This window comes from Candoia aspera, chromosome 2, assembly GCF_035149785.1.
Source record: "Candoia aspera isolate rCanAsp1 chromosome 2, rCanAsp1.hap2, whole genome shotgun sequence".
In the NCBI taxonomy this organism is placed as follows: Eukaryota; Metazoa; Chordata; class Lepidosauria; order Squamata; family Boidae; genus Candoia; species Candoia aspera.
The window spans coordinates 49,712,797-49,738,064 of NC_086154.1; the positions used below are offsets into that span (position 1 = coordinate 49,712,797).

At 42.0% G+C, this 25,268-nt stretch overlaps 1 protein-coding gene across 1 annotated transcript in view; it reads right to left on the reverse strand.

Moving 5' to 3' along the window:
• Positions 1–25,268, reverse strand: part of IL17RB (interleukin 17 receptor B) — a 35,362-nt gene that overhangs the window by 4,326 nt on the left and 5,768 nt on the right. Inside the window, exons 2-8 of the mRNA XM_063292852.1 lie at positions 20,699–20,723; positions 19,014–19,139; positions 15,407–15,522; positions 4,896–5,022; positions 4,510–4,557; positions 2,922–3,076; positions 2,592–2,660 (exon numbers count right to left, since the gene is read on the reverse strand). Of these exons, the coding sequence (XP_063148922.1) occupies positions 2,592–2,660; positions 2,922–3,076; positions 4,510–4,557; positions 4,896–5,022; positions 15,407–15,522; positions 19,014–19,139; positions 20,699–20,723 (666 nt within the window). The remainder of the gene's footprint in view (positions 1–2,591; positions 2,661–2,921; positions 3,077–4,509; positions 4,558–4,895; positions 5,023–15,406; positions 15,523–19,013; positions 19,140–20,698; positions 20,724–25,268) is intronic.

Sequence of the window (25,268 nt, forward strand, 5' to 3'; positions counted from 1 at the left end):
TTCATAACTGTGAAGAAGGTAGCGCTGTGAGAATAGGGTTGTAGAAAAGAGATCCGCTCTGGACTTTGCCGATTTAAAAAAATGGCATGTTCCATCAAAATTAAATCCATTACAGCTAGATATACTGTAGGTTCCATTAGCATCAACTTTGTTGGAGAAACATCTGTAAGAGGGAATTCCTAAATTTATTTCCATCCTATTTATGACTTGCAAGTTTTCTCTCCCTTCTCACTTGGCTATGCAGGTACAAGAAGAGGTCCGTTTTGTCTCCTCAAGTGGGACACTAGAGAACTTCAGTCAGCAAACACTTTATTATGGGTTTGCAAAGCCAGGTCCAGCACACATGGCCATTTTTAGTAACACTCCATGGGCAAGACATCAATACAAGGAAATAGGGTGTATTTATAATACAGCAACAATAAATGTGATTGATTACAAAAAGTTTAAAATAGATTCACTATGCTGCATCGCACCTGTTAAATGTCAAACCGCAACTTTCCACTAGGTCTAATTGTCTGACCAACTTCCTCTTGAAATCTAACCACTAATACAGAAGTGAAGCTGTGCTAAAAACTTGCTAATTATTGGATGCTATACTTAAAACTCTGGTTATGTTCAGGAGCCCTATGCTAAAACATTAATATTCAAATTGCTTAAATTCTTCCATACCATCTTGTCAAAAATCTGTGATTTTTTAAAAAATCCATTGTGTCCGATTCTCAGCGACTGCCTGGACAATCCCTGCAGTTTTCTTGGCAAGGTTTTTCAGAAGTCATTTGCATTGCCTCCATCCCAGGGCTGAGAGAAAGTGACTGGCCCAAGGTCACCCAACTGGCTTTGCGCCTAAGGCAGGACTAGAATTCACGGTCTCCTGGTTTCTAGCCCATTGCCTTAACCACTAGACCAGACTGGCTCTCTCAGATTGACATTAGCAAAGATAATAAGACATTTATTCCAAGATGAAGAAAGCTTTGTGCAGAAAAAGCTGTGCAGATAACAAAGGACCCAGTGGAATATTTGGGACTGTATTTGATAGGCAGTAGCAAAAGTCTATTTCAAAATAATGGCACCAAATTATGGAGAGAAATTGTAAAAGAGCTGAAAATGTGGAAACATTTAAAACTCTCCTGATTAGGATAAATTGCAACTGTTAAAATGAATATATTACTTAAGATTTTATTTTTATTTCAAATGGCACCAATTTCAATCCCAGAAAAATCTTGCAAGATTGGCATAGAACAGTTAATAAATTTATTTGGAAAGGAAAATAACCAGTAAAATTAAAAATGTTACAAGGTTCAAGATAGGAGTCGACTTGCTCTTCCAAATTTTAAATTATATTACTGTGCAAGTCATTTGTCATAATTGAATGGATAAAATCCCTGAAAAGCAGAATGTCAATATTAGAAGGTATTGGCCTAGCTAATGGACTTTCCACAGTACTGGGAAGAAATACACACCATAATTCAAAAACATGTAAAAACAAAGTCTGAATTGAAACCTCAGGGTTTTTTTTGCTAAGAATTTTTCCAGAACAAATTTTAAAAATACAGTTTATTAAGATATATGTTGATGGCCATGATGATAAATTTGGCGCAACACTGGAATTGTGAAACCAGATTGGGAAATCAAACCTGGAAAATAGGCAGCAATGAAAAAATTAACAGTATACTGTATATTCAGAACAGAAGTTTGACTAAGCAAGAATAGCTCCCCTATGTGTAATATTTCATACAACAAGGCAAGCCGAGACACTTAAAGTAAGGCTTTTAAGTGGGAAACAATTGACATAAAGTAATTAGAAGCAATTTTAATGTTTAAAAATATGTTGATGTAATTATCAGTCAGGTACAATGGAAGGAAATTTAAAGCTGTGTAGTTTCCCAAAATTGTTTTTACTGATTTTTCTTTTCATTTTTTCCTTTTTAATTTTCCCTTTTTTCCTTTTTCCCCTTTTTGTTCTTTTCCCTTTACATGGTTATGTGCATCTGTTTTTTTGGAACAATTACATATAGTGTTGATAACAATATTAATATCTTGTTTATAGTTTTATAGAGACTTCTGGTTATTTGTTAAGTTGATATAAAAAAGTTAGAACTCTATAATTAGTTAATCAATTAATGAAATAATGAATATTGATTATTTACTGATATTTTATTCTCATCCACTATGTCTCTTTTGATCCTCTTTTCTTCTTTTATTAACTATTTATTCTCTTCCTTTAAATGTTTTAACAAATATATTATAACCCCACAAAAAGGAAAAAAAGGAAGACTGACAATAGCAGCACTGCAATGCAAACGCTGCCCCTTTCTTATGTGTGTCATGACATCACAGGCACACCCAAAAGGGGCAGAGCTTGTGGCACAATGTAACCACTCTGCTATCATCATACAGAAATGTGATACACACATCTCTGAAAGAGTGAAGGAAAAACTGGTTAAAATCACCTTCCCTTGTTTCCACCTATATATGAACAAAGTTATTGCACACTGCAGCACCAGTGAAAAGAAAACATATTAGGTACAGATTAGAAACAGTGATGCAGCTCTTCTAATTTGACGTTTTGACTAGAGAAAATAAAATCTTACCTCTTTAAATATTATGTTTCTTCTTTGATCACTCAATCTTATTTTTTCAGAAACTCTAATATTGTTTTCCTATTCCAAAAAGAAATTCCAGAAAATGTATTACAGAACATTTCAAAATCTTTAATTTTTTAAAAAGGAAATATGGCATTTTTTATTTATCTGTTCAGCTTGTAATTACATGATTCTTTCAAAAGCCAGTATTTACATTAATTCTGACTTTTTCCAACCTGATGTCATCTGTGTTCAACTCTCATCAACCCTAGCCATGTAATCTGACAATTATCCATCATACTCATTCCTAGTCTTATATCTAAAGAAGAAAAAATATACCTTGGTAGTAGACACAGAATGAAGAACCGGATTATCGCATTCATCAGAGTCACAAAGATGGATTTTATATCTGGAAGTAAAGTTACTAGGTGTAAAATTCACTTCTAGTTCCAATTCCCTGTTACATATTGTTATATCTGGATCCCACAAGCTCCCTAGGAAATGAAAAAAATGTAGATTAAAAACATGACTGATGTTTTAATCATTTTACTTTAAATTATACATTGCTTTGCAGTTCCTAGACAGAAGGATGGAAATAATTATAGATATGATTAATGAATGTCCCAAATGACTGCTCCTTCAATACCATCATTGTTTTTTATTACTTAACTACATTCCAACATTTTTCCAAGGAGATTTAGACAATATGGCACACTTTGCTGTGTGAAATGATAAATTTGACATTTTAGACTAACCAATTAGGCACCAATTTGTTTCCTAGCCCCAAAAGAAAGAGTAAAATAAACCACAACTAAATTATATAAGATAACCAGGATCTCTGATTAGGTGAAGGCCAACATAAATAGACAAAAGGCCACTCTGGTGCCTGCCGTATGTGTTAGGATGACAGCCCCAGATTTCCTGTTTTAACCTGCCCAGAGTCTTTTCAGCTGGGCATGCCGTAAAACTGTTAAATAAATACCTACCTACCTAACTCAACCAGCAATAACCAGAGTCTGTGTACTGTATTGGCAACTACGTACACAGCAGTAAATATTTATTTTTATTGATTGACTTATCATATTTGTATAGCTGCCCATCTCAGTGACTCTGGGTGGCGTTCAACAAAGAACCAATAAATAAATATAAACCAATTATTAAAATTATAAAAACTATAAATTTGGTTTCTAGCCACAAAACAGGAGAGGATGATGTTAACCATAGCAAGGCAGCCATCACAAAATCTCCCCAGTTCCCTGGGACCCCCAGGCCTGATGGCCTAGCCAGGTCTTGTGGGACTTGCGGAATGTTAAAAGGGATGAGGCTAGCCTCACTTCCAGGGGAGAAGATTTCACAAGGCAGGTGCCACGGCAGAGAAGGCCCGCCTCCTGGGACCCACCAAATGTAATTCCTTGACAGGCAGGACCCACAGCATGCCTCCTCTGCCAGACCTGATGGGACGGGCAGATGTAATCAGGGACAGAAATACTGTACATGAGAAAAAAGGAGTGAATTTTTTGAAAAATAGGAAGTTCTAGTTGAAATCTAGGAGACAATTTTACAACAATCAGAAAAGAACTGAATAGAAAACCCATGACCATATCCCAGCGGGATGCACTATTTCCTGGGTAAATCCCAATTCTAGCAGGTTACTAAGCAGCTCTGCATAAATGCAAAAACTGTATGCAGGGCTGTTAATTAAGACCAGGCAGGAAAAAGAACATAACCAAATGCTCTTCTATAGTGAACCAAAACTTGTTAGCGTATTCATCCTTTTGGTGCCACTGGATTCCCTGGCATTTTATTTATAGGTCATTGCTTATGGTCAATGTCACCATAATATGCATTTAATATCTTGACATACACTTTATAAGAACTTTTTAAATGTCCCTTATTGTAATGAATTAATGAAAATAACTGTACTTACCTTTTTCTATACAGTTTTTGCAATACTTCAACCTATCGTCTTCACAGCCTGAATTTAAATAAGAGTTTTTGTATTAGAAATTATGAAAGATTAAAAAATCGGAATCAATGGGTTGAGAAAAAGCTTTTAAAATGAGGGTTAGGAAAAACTGCATGAAGGTATAAGCTGTTCCAGAGCAACTGAACACCTTCTAAGTCTATAGATTAGATACCATGCTTGTTCCATCTATCAGATGAAGCTCAGCTGGATCCATTACTTTTATTTTAGGTATATGTTTAATGCTTACAATTTTATCAATTTATATATAAATAATATATGTAAGTCCTAAATTTACAGAAGTTATTTTAAGATGAAAATTTGTAAATCAACACTATTTGTTCAGTTACCTGGAGAAGTTAGATGTATGTTTTTTCCTGAATAATCTTGATTTAAATTTGCTGGTGGGAGGTTATAAAATTTGATGAAGTAATCAATGTTTTCTTCTACTGGGAATTCAGGAAAGCTGAACTGCCACTGTAATTAAACATATTTGAAGATTATATTATTTTGGGTATGAACTAACGCATTCCCTTTCTCTGAACCATTTTTTTTCCAGATGCAAGCAAAGTAGAAGCATACACAATATCACTCCTTGCTTATTCCATTTTCCACTACTGATTGAGTCTGGTGCATTAATGAAATACTAAGCTGAAAATATTACCAAAGGATGTACTATGGGCCTTTCTAAATCTGGGTTTATTGGCCCAGGAAGGAAAATCTTCCTTCCAAAAATCGTACATGATGCAGCCTATATGGCCTAAAACTGGCTTATATCAGGCACTACCTTGCTGGAATTAAATCTGCCGGCTGGTCAAACCATCTTGGGAAGGCCTCTTAAGAGTTCCTCCATTATAAATCTGACACAGAATTTAATTCAAATGGGAAGCCATTTTTGGATTATAATTCCATATCGGCTTGCACCACATCCAAAATCTGGATTTCTCTTAACATAAAGCCTTAGTATTCTAATTTTCAGTGATCTCTCAAATAAGGGTAGATCTTGCAATATCGCCATTGATATTTATATACTAACTGGATTTTAACAATGACCTGCAGTTTTTAAAATTGATGTAAGGTATTATGTTATTTCACCTACGGAAAACTAATGAAATATTGAAAATTCTTATGTAACAAATTTAGTTCTATGATGCTTGTAAATTCCCTGTTTATTCATTTTGGAGGTTCTTTTTTCTTTTTTGTCTCTTTTTGTCTCTTTGTCTTTTTTCCCCTTCTTTTTCAAAAATGTTTAATGAAAATATAATAATAATAATAATAATAATAATAATAATGGTGATGAGTTACCTCCATCTGAAAAGAGGGAGACATGGACAAGATGACAGGCCTTTTCTGTGGCAGACCCCACACTTTAGAATTCTTCACTCCAGAGGTCTGTAAATCTACTTCCATCATGGATTTTACATGAATTTTAAAGACAGTTTTATTTCATTGGACCTTCAACCCTAGCTTTTATTGGCATCCATCTTGGAGGAGGATTAATTTATTAGTCCTATTGTTTTTTATAATTTTATTTTTATTGTTGCTTTTGTAATCTGACATGTTGTAAACTATATATGTACACGCTCAAACCTTTGAGTTGAGTGAGCTATACATACAATACAATACAATACAATACAATACAATACAATACTTTGTTGGCCAGGTATGATCAAACATACAAGGTATTTGACTTCGGTGGAATTGCTCTCAACATATCTACACAACATCAAAAATAAACAATAATAAAGCAACAATGTTATTTACTAAAACTATACAATCAAGAAAGAAAAAAAAATTGAAGGAAATAATACTACAGCTATTAACTAACACACTCATATTTAAAGGGAGAATTAAGGGACAGTATATTGCATCTGTTGTCCAACATATGTTCACAACCAACAGAGCATTACCGGTCACATCCCAGCAGTCATGTCTTATCATACATTGTCAATCATTATATCAAGGTACATTAATTAGGAGTTCAACAGAGCAATGGCACGAGGAAAAAAACTGTTTCGATGTCTAGATGTTTTGACATACGGTGCTCTGTAGCGCCGTCCTGATGGTAGAAGTTGAAACAGTTTATGTCCAGGATGCGAAGGGTCTGCAGTTACCTTCTCCGCCCTCCTTTTGACCCTTGCAATATACAGGTCTTCTATAGAAGGCAGGCGGATTGCAATAATTCTTTCTGCAGACTTAACTATCTGTTGAAGTCTATATTTGTCCTGCTTGGATGCGGAACCAAACCAGACAGTTATAGAAGAACAGATAACAGATTCAATAATTCCTCTGTAGAACTGTACCAAAAGCTCCTGAGATAGATTAAACTTCCTAAGTTGATGCAGGAAGAACATCCTTTGTTGTGCCTTTTTGATGATAGTTCTGATGTTAAGCGTCCATTTCAGGTCTTGAGAAATTATGGAGCCCAAGAACTTAAAGGACTCTACTACTAATACTGGGCTATCAAATACAGTAAGAAGAGGGGAGTTAGAAGGATTCTTTCTAAAATCCACAACCATCTCTACAGTTTTGAGCGTATTCAGTTTCAAGTTGTTATAACTACACCACAGGCCAGTTGTTGTACCTCCCGGCTATATGCCGACTCATCACCATTCCGAATGAGACCAATAACAGTTGTGTCATCTGCAAATTTCAGAATTTTAACAGAAGAATCTTTTGAAATACAGTCATTGGTATAGAGGGAGAAAAGCAACGGGGAGAGCGCACATCCCTGAGGGGCACCTGTGCTAATTGACCAAATACTGGATATAGTTTTGCCTAACCTCACATACTGTTTCCTATCTGTTAGAAAACTGATTATCCACCCACAGGTAAGGTCAGGCACAGTAAGCTGGACCAATTTGTTATAAAGAATTCCTGGAATAATAGTATTGAACGCTGAGCTAAAGCCCACAAAAAGGATTCGTACATAAGACTCTGGAGATTCAAGATGTTGCAGAATATAATGTAGAGCCATGTTGACAGCATCATCTGCTGACCTGTTTCCTCTATAAGCAAACTGCAATGGATCTAGCAGAGGATCCTTTCAGATGAGCCAGCACTAACCTCTCAAAGGTCTTCATAACTACAGACATCAATGCGACAGGTCTGTAGTCATTCAACTCACTGATGGAAGATTTCTTAGGAACTGGAATAATTGTAGAGCTTTTAAAACAAGAAGGAACATAACACATCTCCAACGATTTATTTAAAATATGTGTAAAAATAGGGGCCAGTTCCGCACAAGCTCTCAGACAGGAGGAAGTCACACTATCTGGGCCTGGAGCTTTTCTGATCTTTTGTTTTTGAAATAAATCTCACACTTCTTTTTCCAAGATCACCAGAGGTGAGGAGCCCAAGGAATTGGGAATGGGTATAGAGAAGTTTGACGCTAACAATGTATCTGAAATACAGTTGGTAGCAGCAGATGTGTCTGAAGCACAGTTGGTAACAGCAGATAACAGCTGTTCCTTCTCAAACCTGCAATAAAACATATTAAGGTCGTCTACCAATTGACAACTCTCATCATTCAGGAAAGATGGATTATTAAAGCCAATGATATTCTTCAGGCTTTTCCATACAGTTGCAGGATCATTTGCTGAAAACTGATTTTTCAGCTTTTCTGAATAATTCCTCTTTGCTGCCTTAATCTCTCTCGTAAGTACATTTCTGGCCCGATTATACATAATCCTATCCCCATTCCTATAGGCCTCCTCCTTGTCACAGCGCAGCTGCTTAAGCTTTGCTGTAAACCATGGCTTATTGTTATATATGCGTATGTTCTTGGTGGGCACACATATGCCCTCACAGAAGCTAATGTATGATGTCACAGTATCAGTATACTCATCCAGATCTGCTGAGGCAGCTTCAAAAATATTCCAGACTGTGCACTCTAAGCAGGCCTGTAGATTTAACTTAGCATTATCAGACCATATCTTCACTGATTTTATCACAGGCTTTGCAGTTTTAAGTCTCTGCCTATAGGTGGGGATGAGATGGATCATACAATGATCAGACAATCCAATTGCAGCGCGTGGTATAGAGCGGTAAGCTCCTTTTTGTATATTTGTAACAATGGTCCAATAAGTTCTTGCCTCTAGTAGGACAACTAACATGTTATATATATCTGGGCAACTCGTGTGTAAGATTAGTACTATTAAAATCTCCTAAGACAATGAGTAAAGAGTCCGGATACTTCTATTCTGTACCAATTATCTGGTCTGCTAGAGTCTGTATTGCGCTGTTTGAGGAAGCAGGAGTTATATAAACTCCAATCAAGATGAATGAAGAAAATTCACGTGGAGCATAGTATGGATTGCAATTAATAACTAAGTCTCTAAGTACATGCTGCAAGAGTTATGCAGGATTTTAACATCTTTACACCAACCAATGTTAACATAAAAACAAATTCCACCTCCCTTCTGTTTGCCTGATGACTCTGTAACTCGATCTCCTCTATAAAGATGAAAGCCTGGGAGTTGTAGAGATCCATCCTCCGTCAAGTGATTAAGTGATGTGGCGAGTCCCGGAGGTTTGGCGGCGCAGCAGATTGGCGGTGCATGGGACTTGGGGGAGGCTCGAGTGGCATGAGGAACGTTGGCAGGGTGACCCATGGGGACACCGGATGGTGGCGTGCGGTGTCATGGCGGCCTGGAGGCACGGGGGAGCGTCCTGATGGTGCAGTGAATTGGCGTTGCAGGCCAGCTGACTGGCCTTGGTGGACCAGCCTGGTGGGGTGGTTTGGCAGTGTGGCAGACGGACGGCTCAGTGGCGCGACAGCCCGACTTTGGAGGGCCAGCCCAGTGGAGCAGTTTGGCGGTGCAACAGACCAGTGGCGAGACAGACCTGCAGACCCACCTTGGAGGTCCAGCCTGGCAGAGCGGGTAAGCTGTGCAGCAGCCCAGCAGTGCAGTGAGCCGGCGGAACGAGCCTGGAGGCCCGGTTTGGTGGAGCAGGTCGACTACCAGCTAGACAGCGAACTGACTGGCCGACCAGGGAGAGCCCAGGATAGACCTAGGGGTATAGGCCTTGGAGTTGTAGGCCCGAGGAAGGGGAGGGAGCTGGGCAAGGAGATCTGGGCCATCCCCTCCCTACCTGCCTGGAAGCGGTGGAGAGCTGTTGGGGCCCCTCCAGTGTGAATGAGGACTCCCTCCTGGGGTGAGAGACGAGGGGGGAGTCAGGAAGTGTCTGACGGTGTTGGGAGAGCACTCACCTCCTGAGTGAGAGGCAGGAGGTGAGGGGGAGCGAATGAGATGCCCCTGGCCAACCGGTGAGAGAGGCCGAACAGGGAGCAGTGTGATTGAAGAATGAATGGGTGGGTGATGGCTCGGCCCAGATGGCGCCGAGAGCGCGAGTTGGTGCGCCAGAGGGCTTGCCATTGCCCTGTGGGTAACTGTGTATGTGTGAGGGTGTGTGAATAGGGACCTCTACTCCAAGCGAGAGACTCTGGAAGTGCTGGAATGGGGCTAGGTGGATTTGGAGTCTCTGGGGGCTGCAGGGCGGACCATACTATTGAGGTGGTGATGGGTAGGGGATGTTATGGCGGGAGCCGGAGGGCGGGCCATCTTCAGGGAAGACGCCCCCGGTGTTTGTTACCAGTGGTGTGTTCCGGCCCTCTGTACTCAGACCCATAGGGGCCCTGGTCAGCAGACCCATAGGGGCCCTGGTCTTCGGCTGTTGCTACTTAACGCCAGGTCTGTTAACAACAAAGCCCCCCTCATAAGTGACTTGATCACTGAGGAGGGGGCAGACCTGGCATGTATTACTGAAACCTGGCTGGGCCCCGAAGGGGGGGTGCCCCTTTCAGAAATGTCCCCTGCCGGGTTTGCGGTATGACACCAGCCGAGACTCCAGGGGAGGGGGGGAGGGGTGGCAGTTGTCATCCGGGAGTCTCTGGTGGCCTTCAGGGGCCCTGCCCCACAAGTGGCCGGTTATGAGACCCTGTTTTTCAAGTTGGGTGCACGAGAGCAGTTGGGAGTGTTGCTGCTGTACCAGCCTCCCTGCTGCATGGCAACCTCCCTGCCTGAGCTGCTGGAGGCCATCTCAGGGTTGGCAGTGGAGTTCCCCAGGCTCATGGTTCTGGGGGACTTCAACCTGCCTTCCCTGGGTCGGGCCTCTGAGGCAGCTCGGGAATTCATGGCTACCATGGCAGCCATGGGCCTGACTCAGATTATTCGCAACCCAACTCGAGACAGTGGCCTCACCCCGGATTAAGTTTTCTTCTCGGAGCAGTGGCAATGTGACCTGAGGGGAGAGTTACAGCTATCCCCATTGTCATGGTCAGATCACGCCCTGGTGGCCTTGAGATTCTCTTATGCCACCCCCCTCCACAGGGAGGCAGGACCCATTCGATTGGTCTGCCCCCGGCGACTGATGGACCCAGTAGGGTTTCAGAGGGAGCTGGGGGTTATACCCAGGGATCTGCTGCATGGTCCAGCGGAGGCCCTGGCTACTACCTGGAATAGGAAGGCGGCTGGGGCCTTGGACAGGATCACACCTGTGCGACCTCTCTTGCCACATCATACCCGATGCTCCCCGTGGTTTACGGAGGAGCTGAGGGTTTTGAAGAGGATTAAGAGACGTCTAGAGCACCGCTGGAGGAAGACAAAGACCGAATCCGACAGAACACTGGTTAGAGCCGCTATTAAGGCCTACCCGGTGGCGATAAAAGAGGCGAAGCGTCAATACTTCTCCGCTCTTATTGCGTCTGCAGAATGCCACCCAACGGCCCTATTTAAAATAATTCAATCCCTTTTGGGGAAGGTGGGTGCAGTGACCCACCTACAGGGCCATGCAGAGGAGTTTTCGGAGCATCTGCAAGACAAAATTGCTCGGATCTGCTCCACGCTGGACTCCAAGCGTGAAGCAGGGTCTGTGGAGATACCAAGGGATCGTACGTACCATGTTATCTGGGAACAGTTTGATCCTGTTGGACCCGAGGAAGTGGACAGGATCCTCCAGACAGTAAATGCCACCACTTGCCAATTAGATCCATGTCCCTCCTGGATGGTGAAAGCAGCTCGGGAGGTGACATGTGGTTGGGTCCAGGCGATGGTTAATACATCCTTGAGGGAAGGGGTGTTTCCAGCTGCCTTCAAGGAGGCACTGGTACAACCCCTCCTCAAGAAACCATCGTTGGACCCTACTGTACTGGATAATTTTCATCCAGTCTCCCACCTCCCCTTTTTGGGGAAAGTGGTTGAGAAAGTGGTGGCATTACAACTCCAGAGGATTCTGGAGGAAACGGATTATCTAGACCCCTTTCAGTCAGGCCTGGATATGGGACAGAAACAGCATTGGTCGCACTTATGGATGATCTCTGGCGGGAGCGGGATGGGGGTAGTGCATCCATCCTCGCTCTTCTTGACCTCTCAGCGGCTTTCGACACCATCAACCATGGTATCCTTTTGGGTTGGCTCAGGGAGTTTGGGGTGGGCGGCGTAGTTTTGCGCTGGTTCACCTCCTTCCTCCAGGGCCGGTCCCAATCGGTGGTGATAGGGGGTGAGAGATCTGACCCTCGACCCCTCCTTTGTGGGGTGCCGCAGGGTTCGGTCCTCTCTCCTCTCCTATTTAACGTCTACATGAAACCGCTGGGCGAGATCATCAGTCACCACGGGATGAGGTATCATCAGTATGCCGATGATACCCAATTGTATATCTCCATCCCGGGTGAGGTAAGTGATGCTGTGACTGCCCTCTCTCGGTGCCTGGGAGCTGTAGGGGTCTGGATGGGGAACAACAGGCTTCGGCTGAACCCTGGTAAGACAGAGTAGCTATGGGTTAAGGGTTTCTCCGTATCCAGGACTTTGTCATCTTTAGTTCTGGATGGGGTTGCACTGCCCCAGACAGGCCCGGTGCGTAATCTGGGGGTCCTCATGGACTCACAGCTCCTGCTCGAAGAGCAGGTGGCAGCCATGGCTGGAAGGGTCTTTGCACAGCTTCGTGTTGTGCATCAGTTGCGCCCTTTCCTGGATCGGGAAGCCCTTTGGACGGTCACTTATGCCCTTGTTATCTCCCATATAGACTACTGCAATGCACTCTACATGGGGCCACCCTTGAAGAGTATCCAGAAGCTTCAGCTGGTCCAGAATGCGGCCGCGCGGGCTATTTTTGGCGCCCCTAGAAGGGCGCACATAACACCTTTGCTATGTGAGCTGCATTGGATACCAGTTTGCTTCCGGGTCCAATTCAAGGTGTTGGTTATCACCTTTAAAGCCCTACATGGCATGGGACTGGGTTACCTGAGGGACCACCTCATCCCCGCTTCATCAGCCCGTCCCACCCAGTCATGCAGAGAGGGCATGCTGCGGACCCCGTCAATAAGAGAATTCCATCTGGCGGGGTCCAGGAGGCAGGCCTTCTTGGCAGTAGCACCCGCCCTTTGGAACATCTTGCCCCTGGAGGTGAGATTAGCCCCATCGCTCTTAGGCTTCTGGAGGAAGTTCAAGACCTGGCTCTGCCACTGGGCTTGGGGCAGGGAGGAGAATCGACATACTTGGGGTTGGCTAGTGCCTTAAAGTGCCTCTCCTACATAATGATTGAAGAGATCATAGCCATCTGGATTTTGTGAGCTGGGGTAGTTAAGAAATCGTTTTAGTTTTAATGGGATTTTATTAGAATTTTATCGTATATTTATTTGTATTTTTATTCTATATTTATTCTGTGTTGTAAACTGCCCAGAGTCCCTCTGGTTGGAGGAGATGGGCGGTGACAAATATGATAAATAAATAAATAAATAAGCCATGTTTCAGTAAAGCAAAGGGCTTCAGCATTTGAAAAGTCAGGATTGTTCCTATTTAAAATGAGCAGCTCATCCATTTTGTTAACTAGTGAGCAAATATTTGTTAAATATATCGAGGGGAAAGGAGTTCTAGTTTGTTGCTTTCTCAGTCTTACCAAAATTCCAGTTCACTTTCCCCTTTGTCTACATCTCACATATCTTCGTTTGCTCCCCAAGCTGCTGCAAACAGAGCTGCTAACAAGACCGAGGGAAGCAGCCGCCCCTGCAATCAAATCTTCCGCAGCACTCCCACAGTCACAAAAAACAGGAGGAGAAGTGTAAACAGAATGCTTTCCAATAGTTAAAAGTTCATTCCTGCAATATGTTATCTGCAGCGAGCTGCAAGATATATAAAAAAGAAAAAACACCAGACCCCGCCAGAGAGCGTTACACCGAGGCTGCCATCTGCAGTGCCATCTTGGATCATACATACATACATATTTTGATCTATGATATGAGTAGGCTCTAAGTTTAGCTTGGGTTACTATTTATTTATTGGCCATTATTGTTTACTGTCATAGGGCCAACATAGGATTTGGTAGGATTTCAAGTGTACCAAAAAGTTCAGAGTAACTGTGTTTTTACTAAAACAAAATGGAAATCCAATACAGTAGTTGAGTTCACTTTACATTTTTACTGATACTTTAATATCCACCAACCAGAGCCAGCTGCAAAAACATTATTAAAGAACAGGCTACCTTTGAGCACCTTTGGAGCACTAAAATTTATTTTCATTTCACAATAATTTTACACAAAAATCAGCTTTTTGTTGTTTCAGCTCAGAAGCTTGATATAGGTAGGAAGAGGTCATATGACTAATGCTACCAATAAATATCAGGGTATCAGGAAACCTTGCTGATCTGCTGAAAACCACTCATAAATCTACTGATGGGTCCCAATCTACCTTCTAGCTACATCTACTCTACAAAATGTCCACCTTCTCTCTAAAATAAGGGGTATTTTTGCTATATTCTGAAGGTGGGAGATAGCAAGGAATAACATACCAATTATTTCCAAAATGTCAAGTTTCAGGCATTTTGCTTAAATTTTAAAAGCTTGCTTCATGTATCTTTTTTAATAGTAATTTTATTAAAAATTCAACTACAATGATAAAAAAAACCTAATACAAACTATAAAAAATAAAAAATTGAAGGTGTAGAAGAGAAAATAAAAATGGAAAAAAATAGAAAAAAATAAGAATATAGTAAAGAAAAAGAAAAGAAATATATAAAGAAATGACTTCCCCCTTCATCACAAGTATAAACAATTTTAGTAACTTATTACCTTCTCTTAAAATACAACAAATGATCTCTTCTTCCCATATCCCATCTCTTATCTATAAACAAATCCTTAAAAATCTCATCATTTCAATTCTGAGTGATCAGCAAAGTCCATTAAAGGTATCAGAGATAACAACATATCTATTTTAACCTTGATCAAATAAATCAACTTTATATTCCTTCCTTTTACTTTTAACAATCTTTAGTCCCTTGAAATAATGTCCCAAAACTTGATTTCTTTTCATTTTTTCTTTGTCCTCACAAAATTCTTCAAAGTTTTAACAGGCCTCTTTTGTAAATCCAATATAGGAAGATTATCCAGGTCACTCTCTTGGTTTGTTATTTGTGTATCCCTTTTAATTATTAAGACATCAGCCAGTCTCTTTTGCATGTCCAGATATCATAAAACGTGCTGAACTGGCTACTATTTTTGCTCTATTATACAATTGTAGTAGTCGTAGTAGTAGTTTATTAATTGATTAGTCCTCTGACCTTATCAATAAAACAAAACTGAATTAAATAAAATACAATACGTTGTCTAATTCCAAAAAGAAAATAGGTAAGAGAAAATACAGTAATACAATACATATGCGATAATACAAGGAGTCAGTAATCAGAAGTATGAATCTCCCTTACAGGATACCCCAATTTGTTCAATGTACTGGGTTCTTATGACCGCTGCCTTAGTTATAAACTTGGCAGTTCTACGTACGCATTGGGTCATTAGATTGAATAAAATCACATTCTAGCAGCATTAAGACAACAGCAGCACAACAAAGTAACTTTTCAAAAACGCTCTTACTTTTTGATTCTCAGACATGGTTGGGGTTGAAAATCTTTCTAAGTAATCACATCGAATACAGCCTAAGTCTCCAGGGGATACACAAATCTTGGTTGCCTTCAAGTGTTGTATACTGGCTGCAAGAAAAGAACAACAAAGTTGCTTTGTCAAAGAAAACTAGTTTGTTTTCAAAATGCTGTCAGTAACAGGGCCTTTCCAACTACTGCAGGTCTCCCAAAGACATACAGTGGCAGATCTGTGTTTACTTTTACCATCTCATGCCAGTCTCTGTATTCTATCTATCTACATGGTATTCAGCACAGAAACTACGTATTTCTTCTCTTACTGCTGGATTTTAGAAGTACTCAAAAGTGTTTTGCATATTCAAATCAGGCAGAAAACAGAAAGCAGTAAGAGCAAGCCAAAAATGTACAATAAATATTTTTAATCCTCTTACTCCCCACATTTAAAAAATTAAGGAAAGATCTGTTTGCATGCACTTCCTATTTTTATAATTTGAATATAAATTTTACATTAAATATATATTCAAATTTTAAAAGCTTTTTGTTCATGTACACATCACAAAACAAAAATGTTAGAAGTGCTTTCAGTTACCCTACTGCCACTGAGCCAGGAAGAAGCCTGCAAAATGTAAGGAAAGTAGGTTGTGTCCTTTTTTGGGATTTGACATTTTTACTATATGGGCAATCCAGAATGGAACAGCAATAAAGAGGTTTATACCCTACTAGTAAGTATTCACATTTGTTCAAAGAATTATGTTTCATGCTTTGTCAGTTTGCCATCTCATTACTGTGCGTTGTGATTAGAATAGAACAGAACAGAATAGAAAACTTTAATTGTTATTCCACTATACACCAAAGTGCACATTAAAATGAAATTTCATTGCAACTGGCTCACAAAAAACAATTAGTATATTACCATTCCACTCCCCTAATCAGATATACAACAGCAAATCTTAAAGCAAGTATTTCGTCAATATACTTGGTAGACATCATCACTAGGTCTTCTAGTAACTCATACTGTTCTAAACTCGTTTGTCAAAAAGACATTTTTATTAATAAACTAAATAATGAAACAGAAAATTCTACAAGAGATATTATTGTTTTCTAATAGCTGCCCCCAAAGAGCAACTTCCCTCTTGTGGCACTACAGGTAGTCCTTGCTTAACGACCACAATTGAGACCAGCATACTGGTTGCTAAGAGAAGCAGTCATTAAGTGAATCTGACCTGATTTTATGACTTTTTGCAGCAGTCATTAAGCGAATCATCATGGGTGTTAAGCAAATCACATGGTTGTTAAGTGAATCACATGGTTCCCCATCAATTTTGCTTGCTAGAAACTGGCTGGGAAAGTAAAAAATAGTGATCATGTGACCACAGGATATTGCAACAGTCATAAATGTGAACTGATTGCCATGCACCCAAATTGTGATCATGTGACTGGGGGGGTGCTGCAACAGTCGTAAGTGTGAGGACCAATCATAAGTCGGTTTTTTCAGCACCGTTGTAAGTCTGAACCATCACTAAATGAATGGCTGTTAAGCAAGGACTACCTGTATCAAAGCTGAGGGTCTGAGAAAGATGTATCACAAACCTAACAGCAGTTTGTAGTTTGTTCTGTAACAGATTGAAATAGTTTTGGGGGTTGTCTACAGTGAGCATAGTCTCCTACCATTTGTATATTAAAATACAGTGAATATTATAAGCACACTATTATATCTCCAGTTATCACCGAAAAAGGAAATTAAAATACATTATCAACAGGAAGTTAAATAAATATTACTTCCCCTGGAAATTCTTGCCACTTGAGACTTTAACAATATTACATTTATTTATTTACTTACATGGGCTTATATGCTGCTCCCATCCCAAAATTATTCTGGGCCACTTACATATCCTCTTACAATTATGTATTTTAAAACAGTTTTTTAAAAAAAATCCAAGAAGAAAAGTTACATAAATCAGCACTGATTCTATTTGAGATTATTTCTCAGGAACTTTTATTTTTGGTCAATTTTATTGCTTTCTAAATTCTGAATTACAATTAACTGAACTGAACTATACAGACCAAAACCATAAATATATTTTCTTACTTTTTTCTTACTGGGCTTATTTATGTAAGGATTGCCTACCCTAATAGACTCAGACTCACAAGCAGGAACTTAATGATATCTGATTTATTAAAGAATAGTATGCAAATACAGAGAAAGCTGAGAATGAGCAAAAGCGCGCCAAATACAAACTAAAAACCCTCGGCACAAACTCCCTCCCCTCGCCCGGCCGTTGTAAACTCCCCCCCCCCCCAGGTGCTGGTAACCATTTCTGCTGATGTCCTGGGAAAGGAACCTTGAACACACGAGATAACCCAAACACATTCCAATCCAGCTGCCAACATATAACAATCCCACGAGATAGAATCCTCCTCCCCTCCCAAACGAAACACGCATCAGCCAAATGACATGCGAAACGTTATGATGCAGCGGTAACATTGGAACGATGAACATGACAATTTATTTATTTGGCAAATTTATATGGCTGCCCATCTCACATAACATGACTCTGGGTGGCATGCAAACACAGCAACAATTAAAACAACCAATCTTAAAACACTGAACATGCATCAAAATAAAAACATGAAAAGGCCAAGACTACGGGAGAATAACAATCACCTAATATCATACAACCACCTTGCAGGCTTCCCATGGGATCCCCAAGGTTGCTGGAAAAAACACATTTTAAGGGCTTTCCAGAAGTCTAACAGGGATGGGCCAACCTCACCTCAGGAGGAATGATGTTCCAGAGAGCAGGAGCCACAGCAGAAAAGGCATATCTTCTGGGTCCCTCCAGATGGAATTCCTTAGCTGAGAGGACACACAGCATACCCCTCCTGCTGGACCTGATGGGACGGGCAGATGTAATTGGGAAGAGGCGGTCCCAATAACCTGGTCCCGTGCCATGGAGGGCTTTAAAGGTCAAAACCAGCACCTTGAATTGAATCCAGAAGCAGAATGGAAGCCAATGCAGCTTGCAGAGCAAATGTGTAACGTGTGCCATGCTAGGGGCACATGTAACTGTCTGCACAGCCACACTCTGGACCAGTTGAAGCTTCTGAGAGCTCTTCAAGGCAGCCCCGTGTAAAGCATGTTACAGTAATCCACTCTGGAGGTAACCAGGCATGAGTAACTGTGGAGAAGGGGCGCAACTAGCACACAACATAAGGCTGTGCGAAGACCCTTCTAGCCACAAATGCCACCTGCTCCTCGAGCAGGAGTCGCGAGTCCAGAAGGACCCCCACATTGCACACCGGGTCTGTCTGGGGTACTGCCACCTCATCCAATACTGAAGATGGTAAAGTCCCAGATGCAGAAGGTCCCAAAGCCAGAGCCATTTAGTCTTGCCAGGGTTCAGCTGAAGCCTGTTGTTCCCCATCCAGACCCTCACAGCCTCCAGACACCGGAACAAGACATTCACAGTATCACTTAGTTCCCCATAAAAGTAACAGCAGAAAAGCCAGATCACAGGAGAACACTGCACTATTCATTATATATGAAAGTATTTGTTACATTTAATACAGAATGAGCCTATTACTCCAATAATGAGACCTACCATCTTCATTAAGAATCCAAGTTATGTTAAATTGGCAAATTCCTTGTCTTTCAACAATCTTGGTGCTGATATTAAAAAGAGATGTTGGAGTGAATCTATGTTCTTGTTCCAACTCAGGAGAAGGACCTTGCAAAGAATGAAAGTGAGGAGTTAGTACATTTGTAGGGGAAACCTCCAGCCTAGTAGTCTGACCCAACTAGCCTGCAAGGCCTTGGAGTTTTGGGTGAGGCACCCTTCCTTCTCTGAACATCACCTCTCATCTCTAGCAAAAGCCATGCTGGTGGGCACTCTGTCTGGAGTTCCCACTGTCTCAGCCACCTTTCAAGAAAGGGTACAGAAATGCCAACAGCAACAGAATCAACACCAGTAGGAGCTGAGCTGGAGGGTCTGCTAATAAGAATCTAGCTGGAACATGGCTCTCTTTTGGCTACCTTATCCCTTCCTCCAAGGGAGAAGATGTAGGATTAAAGATCTCTTGATGGACTTTGGCAGCCATTTTACCTCATATCTTTCCTGAAGAAGATGTGAGGAGAACCAAAATCACACAAAAATGTATACATACTAATTGAGCCTGCAGAAACATCCTAGTAACAGTCACCATTAAACATCCACATCCAAAACGGTTTGAAATCTTATTTATGAGATCGTTTGCTTATTGTATTGTCTGAAATTTAATTGTTCTGCCATCAAATGATGTGTGTGATCTAGGAGTCCTGGAATACATATGAGGTTAATGCAAAGTCCAAAGCCTGTCCTTCCTGTGCAATGTTTTGTATGTGTGATGCATCTCAATAATACCCTTTGGCAAGTATGAGTCATGACATTTCCTGGCAAAAGTCTTCACCCCTCCCTGCCAATCCCTTGTGTTTTCTTCATTCACTTCTCCAGCTACTTATCCACAATTGAGAATATTAACAGTAATACTATCCCAGGCAGTATAACATTAAAAAGAGTAGCATGCTCTAAGGTTACTCATTATACCTCTCTTGATAAAGCCACTAGTATTTATTTACAGAGTGATCAAAAGCATTGTGTTCTTTAAGCATTATTGATTTAGTTTGCCTTATCCAAAAGCATTGGAACTAAGAAGGTTAAACATCATCTCCAGGAATGACAAACTGGTCAGATATTATCCAACTCAGTAGAATCCAGAGAGGGCTTCTCCACTAGAGGCTTTACAACAGACTTAAAGTTGGAGACCTTCCTTCCTTCCTTCCTTCCTTCCTTCCTTCCTTCCTTCCTTCCTTCCTTCCTTCCTTCCTTCCTTCCTTCCTTCCTTCCTTCCTTCCTTCCTTCCTTCCTTCCTTCCTTCCTTCCTTCCTTCCTTCCTTCCTTCCTTCCTTCCTTCCTTCCTTCCTTCCTTCCTTCCTTCCTTCCTTCCTTCCTTCCTTCCTTCCTTCCTTCCTTCCTTCCTTCCTTCCGTAACCCACTTACTGCTCTCTGTATCCACTCAGCCAAACCTCCTTTGCCTGCCCTAATCAATCAGAAAGGGCAAAGGTCAAGTATGCATATGGTGAGTGTGCTTGTTTTGTGCTCATTGATTAAAAAGGCCATACAGTAAAGACTTAATATATTGATTACATCTTAAAAGAACTGCAACAGCAATGGGGTGCATGAATGCCCAATACCCGCAAAAGAATTTTAACCATTTTTAACATTTAAAGTAGTATCTTATTTATACATACCATCTTCTTTATAACAGTTGATGCGCTGTAATGAAAAAGAAAACCAGGGTTTTAAAAAAAAGGAAATGTAATAAATAGAATGCATTTAACATGTTTTTAATAAGTAAACAACATCTTTTAATAAAGAATATGGCACCTATATCTTGGTTGCCAGGCCACCCCTGCCATGACAAGGTTTTTATTCTTTAACCTTCTTTCCTGCACACATGAATAAAATCTGCACATTGTACATATACAGTAAATGTCAGAGATGCTTCTAGCTGTTCCATTTGGGAGACAAGTTGGACCTATGCCCAGTTCTCCATTAAACCTCCTATCAGTCCAGAATGTAAAATCAAATGCCGAGTGAATCTTGTAGTTAATCTTCAAGTTAATCTGGATTATGGATATACAGGCAATTTCAGAGTAACACACGCATTTCACAATTCTCTCCAAAGATAAACTCACTTGATACCAAATCCCTTGAAGTCTTAATTGGATGCTGAAATCTACAGGGCTCACAAATTTTATCTGCAATTTATCCTTCTTAGTTTTGTTCTTGTCCTAACAGTCAGGAACCACGCTGAGACAAGGAATAGGTCTCTAGTGCTTTATTACTGCTACATTAGACAGAAAATCCTAACAAACTGAAGAAGCGTGGGAAAAACCCAGACAGATAAACCCCGAAAGTCAAGGCAGGTCTGATCTGTGTCTCTTTGAATGGCTGCTTAACTCCTCAGTACTACGCATGCGTTTTCCCCCCTGGATAGAGGTCCCCTCCTGCTCACCATCAGTACTCATGACATCACCCTCCCCTCCAGATTCACATTTCATTTCAGCCCCCTCCCTTCCAGAGGTCTGATAAGAGTCCATCTCCCCCTCCAAGCTCCCATGGGAACTGGGCAACAATGGAAATTCTTCAAGGGAAAACTCCTCCAAGAACGAATCAGTGCTGCTCTCCAGGTCTGATAACGCTTCTGGCCCAGGTGGCTGCTGCTGGAAAATAGCTAGATAATTAGAAGAGTTGTCCCCCCTCCCCCCTGGGAAATGCAAGCCCGAGGTGGAGGGCTGCGGCTCTCCCTCCTCCTCTGTCTCTGGCCTCAGAGCCTCAGGCGGGGGTGGAGGTTGCCAACTTACGAACTCCTCTGCTTGGGATTCCTCTGCTTGCTCAGCCAAGTGAGGAATCTCTGATAGAGTGCGAGGCTTGGGTTTGTGACGGAAAAGCTGATGGAATCAATGAACCAGACTTGGTGCATGCACATCTCTGGCATTCTCCCACGTGCGCTCTTCCTCAGGGTACTCTTTCCAGTGTATTAAATATTGGATGCCCCTTCCCCTCCTCCTAGAGTCCAGAATTTCCTCAACTTCGTATTCCTCCTCCCCTCCACAATTACTGGAGGTGGGGGGGGGGCAGTTGCAATCGTAAGGCACTTGGGGGACGGTCTTTGGCTAGCAAGGCTCTGTGAAAGACTGGATGGATTTTCATGGATGCTAGCAGCTTTAAGAGATAAGCCACTGGATTTATCTGCTGTACCACAGTGAAAGGGCCCACAAACTTAGAGTCCAACTTCTTGGAGGGTCTGGTAGAAGTCAAAAACTTGGTAGAGAGCCACACTTTGTCTCCTACCGCAATCGCTGGCCCCTCTTGTCTGTGAGCATCTGCAGCTCTCTTGTAAGCACTCTTTGCCCTGTGCTTGTTGCTCTTTAAGAAAATCAGCCGCGGCTGGAACAGTTCCCTGCTGGGAGGAGGTGGGCAACACCCGAGGGTTAACCCCGTAGAGCGCTTGGAATGGAGACATCTTGGTAGAGGATTGCACAGAGTTGTTATAAGTAAATTCTGCCATGGGGAGCAGGGCTGGCCAATTGTCTTGCTGATAAGTGGTGTAACACCTGAGATACTGCTGTAACCATTGGTTAATTTTCTCAGCTTGCCTGTTACTAGCTGGATGATGTGATGATGATAGGTGGATCTGGATCCCTAATGACTGGAAAAGGGCCCTCCAGAACCTGGAAGTGAACTGAGGGCCTCTGTCACTCACCAAGTGATTTATCATGCCTCTATATCGAAAAACATGGTCCATAAACAACTGCGCTATGGCTTGCGCAGATGGGAGGCCCTTGCAAGGAATAAAATGCACCATTTTAGTGAAAAGGTCCACCACCACTAGTATGGAAGTCGGCCCCTGGACCGGGGGTAAATCAGTGATGAAATCCATGGAGATTGTATCCCAAGGCCTACTGGGGGTGGGTAGGGGTTGCAAGAGTCCTGTGGGCTTCCCTGGGAGAGGCTTGGCTCGTCTGCAGGTGTGACAAGAAGCCATGTAGCCCTTTATGTCTGCAGTCAACTTAGGCCACCAGTAGTCTCTCAGAGCTCTATGGAGAGTTTTGAAAACACCTCCGTGGCCTGCCGTTTGATGGTCATGGCAAAGTCTCAGTACTTCTTCCCTCAATGTGGGGGGAATGTATAATCGCCCGCTATGCCAGAGGATTCCTGCCTCCACATTAAAGGGGGAGGCAGTGTCTTGCAGGCCCCTCTGGAGGTCATCCATCCTGGCCCTGGCATATGGGTCCTGTTGCTGCTGAGCTCTGACTCTTGTAAATAGGTCCTCTGCTTGTCTGCCTGCTGCTAAAATCTCTGTCTGGTTCCCCCTCATAGACTGATCAAAGTTGTGAGGTTGTAATATAGTAGCCTGTACCTCCTGGTGAGTAGCGGGGGTTGCCTGAATAGATCGAGACAGGGCATCTGCCAAACAGTTCTGCGCCCTGGGAACATAAGAAATAACAAAATTGAAATGGGAGAAAAACTGGCTCCATCTTATTTGGCGTGGGGTGAGGGATTTGGTGTTTTGTAGAAGGTGTAAATTCTTGTGATCGGTGCAAACTTTCACAGGAAAGGTTGCACCTTCTAGCCAGTGCCTCCACTCTTGGAATGCTGCTTTAATTGCTAGCAACTCCTTGTTAAAAACATCAGTTTCTCTCTGCTGGTGAGAGCATGCGGGAGAAAAATGCACAAGGGAGCAATGTATTCTCGGTTTTGTTTGTATATTGCAATAAAACCACACCAATGGCAATATCTGAAGCATCTGAATGCATTATGAATTGCTTCGTGGGATCAGGGTGCTTTAAAAGTGGCTGGGATGCAAAGAGTTGCTTAAATTCTTGGAAGGCTGCTTGCTCTCTCTCCCCCCAAATGAATCTTGATCCTTTCTTCAAAAGCTGTGTGAGGGGTTTAGCCCTGTCACTAAATTTATTTATGAATCTCCTGTAAAAAGTGCAAAACCCTAGAGATCTTTGTACCTCTTTCACATTTCGGGGGGGGGGGGGTTGCCAAGAGAGAATTGCCTAGACCTTAGAAGGATCCATGGATATGCCTTCTGTTGATATTTTATAGCCCAGGAAATGTAATTCAGTTAAATCGAAGGCACACTTCTCTAGCTTGGTGAACAGCTGTTCTCTCAGTCTTTGTAAGAACATTACGTACATGGGTTACATGAGTTGTAGCATCCTCAGAGAATATTAATATGTCATCTAGATAAATGACCAGATACTTATCTAGTAAACCAGAGAAAATTTGATTCATAAATCAGGAAAATATGGCTCCTGGATTAGACAAGCCAAAGGGCAAAACAAGGTACTCAAATTTACCAAACCTGGTATCAAAGGCAGTCAGATATTCATGCCCCTCTTTCATCCGGATCAGATTGTACGCATTCCTGAGGTCCAACCTAGTAAAAATGTGTGCTTTCTGTAAGCGATCCAGCAGATCAGATATTAGGGGGAGTGGATAATTTTCTTTGACCGTGAGTTTATTGAGGGAACTGAAATCGTGTACCACTCTCATGGGTGCCTCCTGGTTTGCCGGTGCCAACGGGTCAGGCTTCTTTGGTACGAAGAAGATAGGAGCAGACACTGGGGAAGTAGATGGTCAGATGAACCCCTTTTGGAGATTAGAATCCAAGTAATCCTTTAAGGTGGCTAGTTCCTTTGAGGACATGGGATATTGTTTCCTTGCTGGAACCTTGGCTCCTGGTATCAACTCAATGGTGCAATCACAGTCCCCATGGGGGGGGTAGTGCTGTGGCCTCTTGTTCGCTGAAAACATCTGCGAAATCTGCATACTTGGCTGGCAACTGGACCCCCCCTGCTTCCATGGCTGCATTGGTTGCTGGAGAGAGGAGAGCGGCTTGAATCTTGTGGTGCTGGCATTCCTTAGCTGGGAAGGAGACTGCTCCCGTAGTCCAGTTCAACAATGGGTTGTGGATCTTCAGCCAAGATGTGCCCAGGACTATAGGCACATTAAGTGATGCAGTAACATAAAGTTAGATCCACTCAGTGTGGTCTCCCATTGTTAGTTGCAAAGGTTCTGTGAAACTTCTAATCGGCCCTGCCTTGAGGGGCTGGCCGTCAATGGTCTCAACTTCTATGGGACGTGGCAATTCTATGGTCGGGATGTTGAAGTCTTGTATGGTCTGTACATCAATAAGATTGGTGGAAGCTCCGGAATCCACAAGGGCCTCTAGCTTGACCTGGTGCTCTGGGTTTACGTGCCTTATGACTGGTAAGTAGTAAAAGGATTGCCTGGAATCCTCGG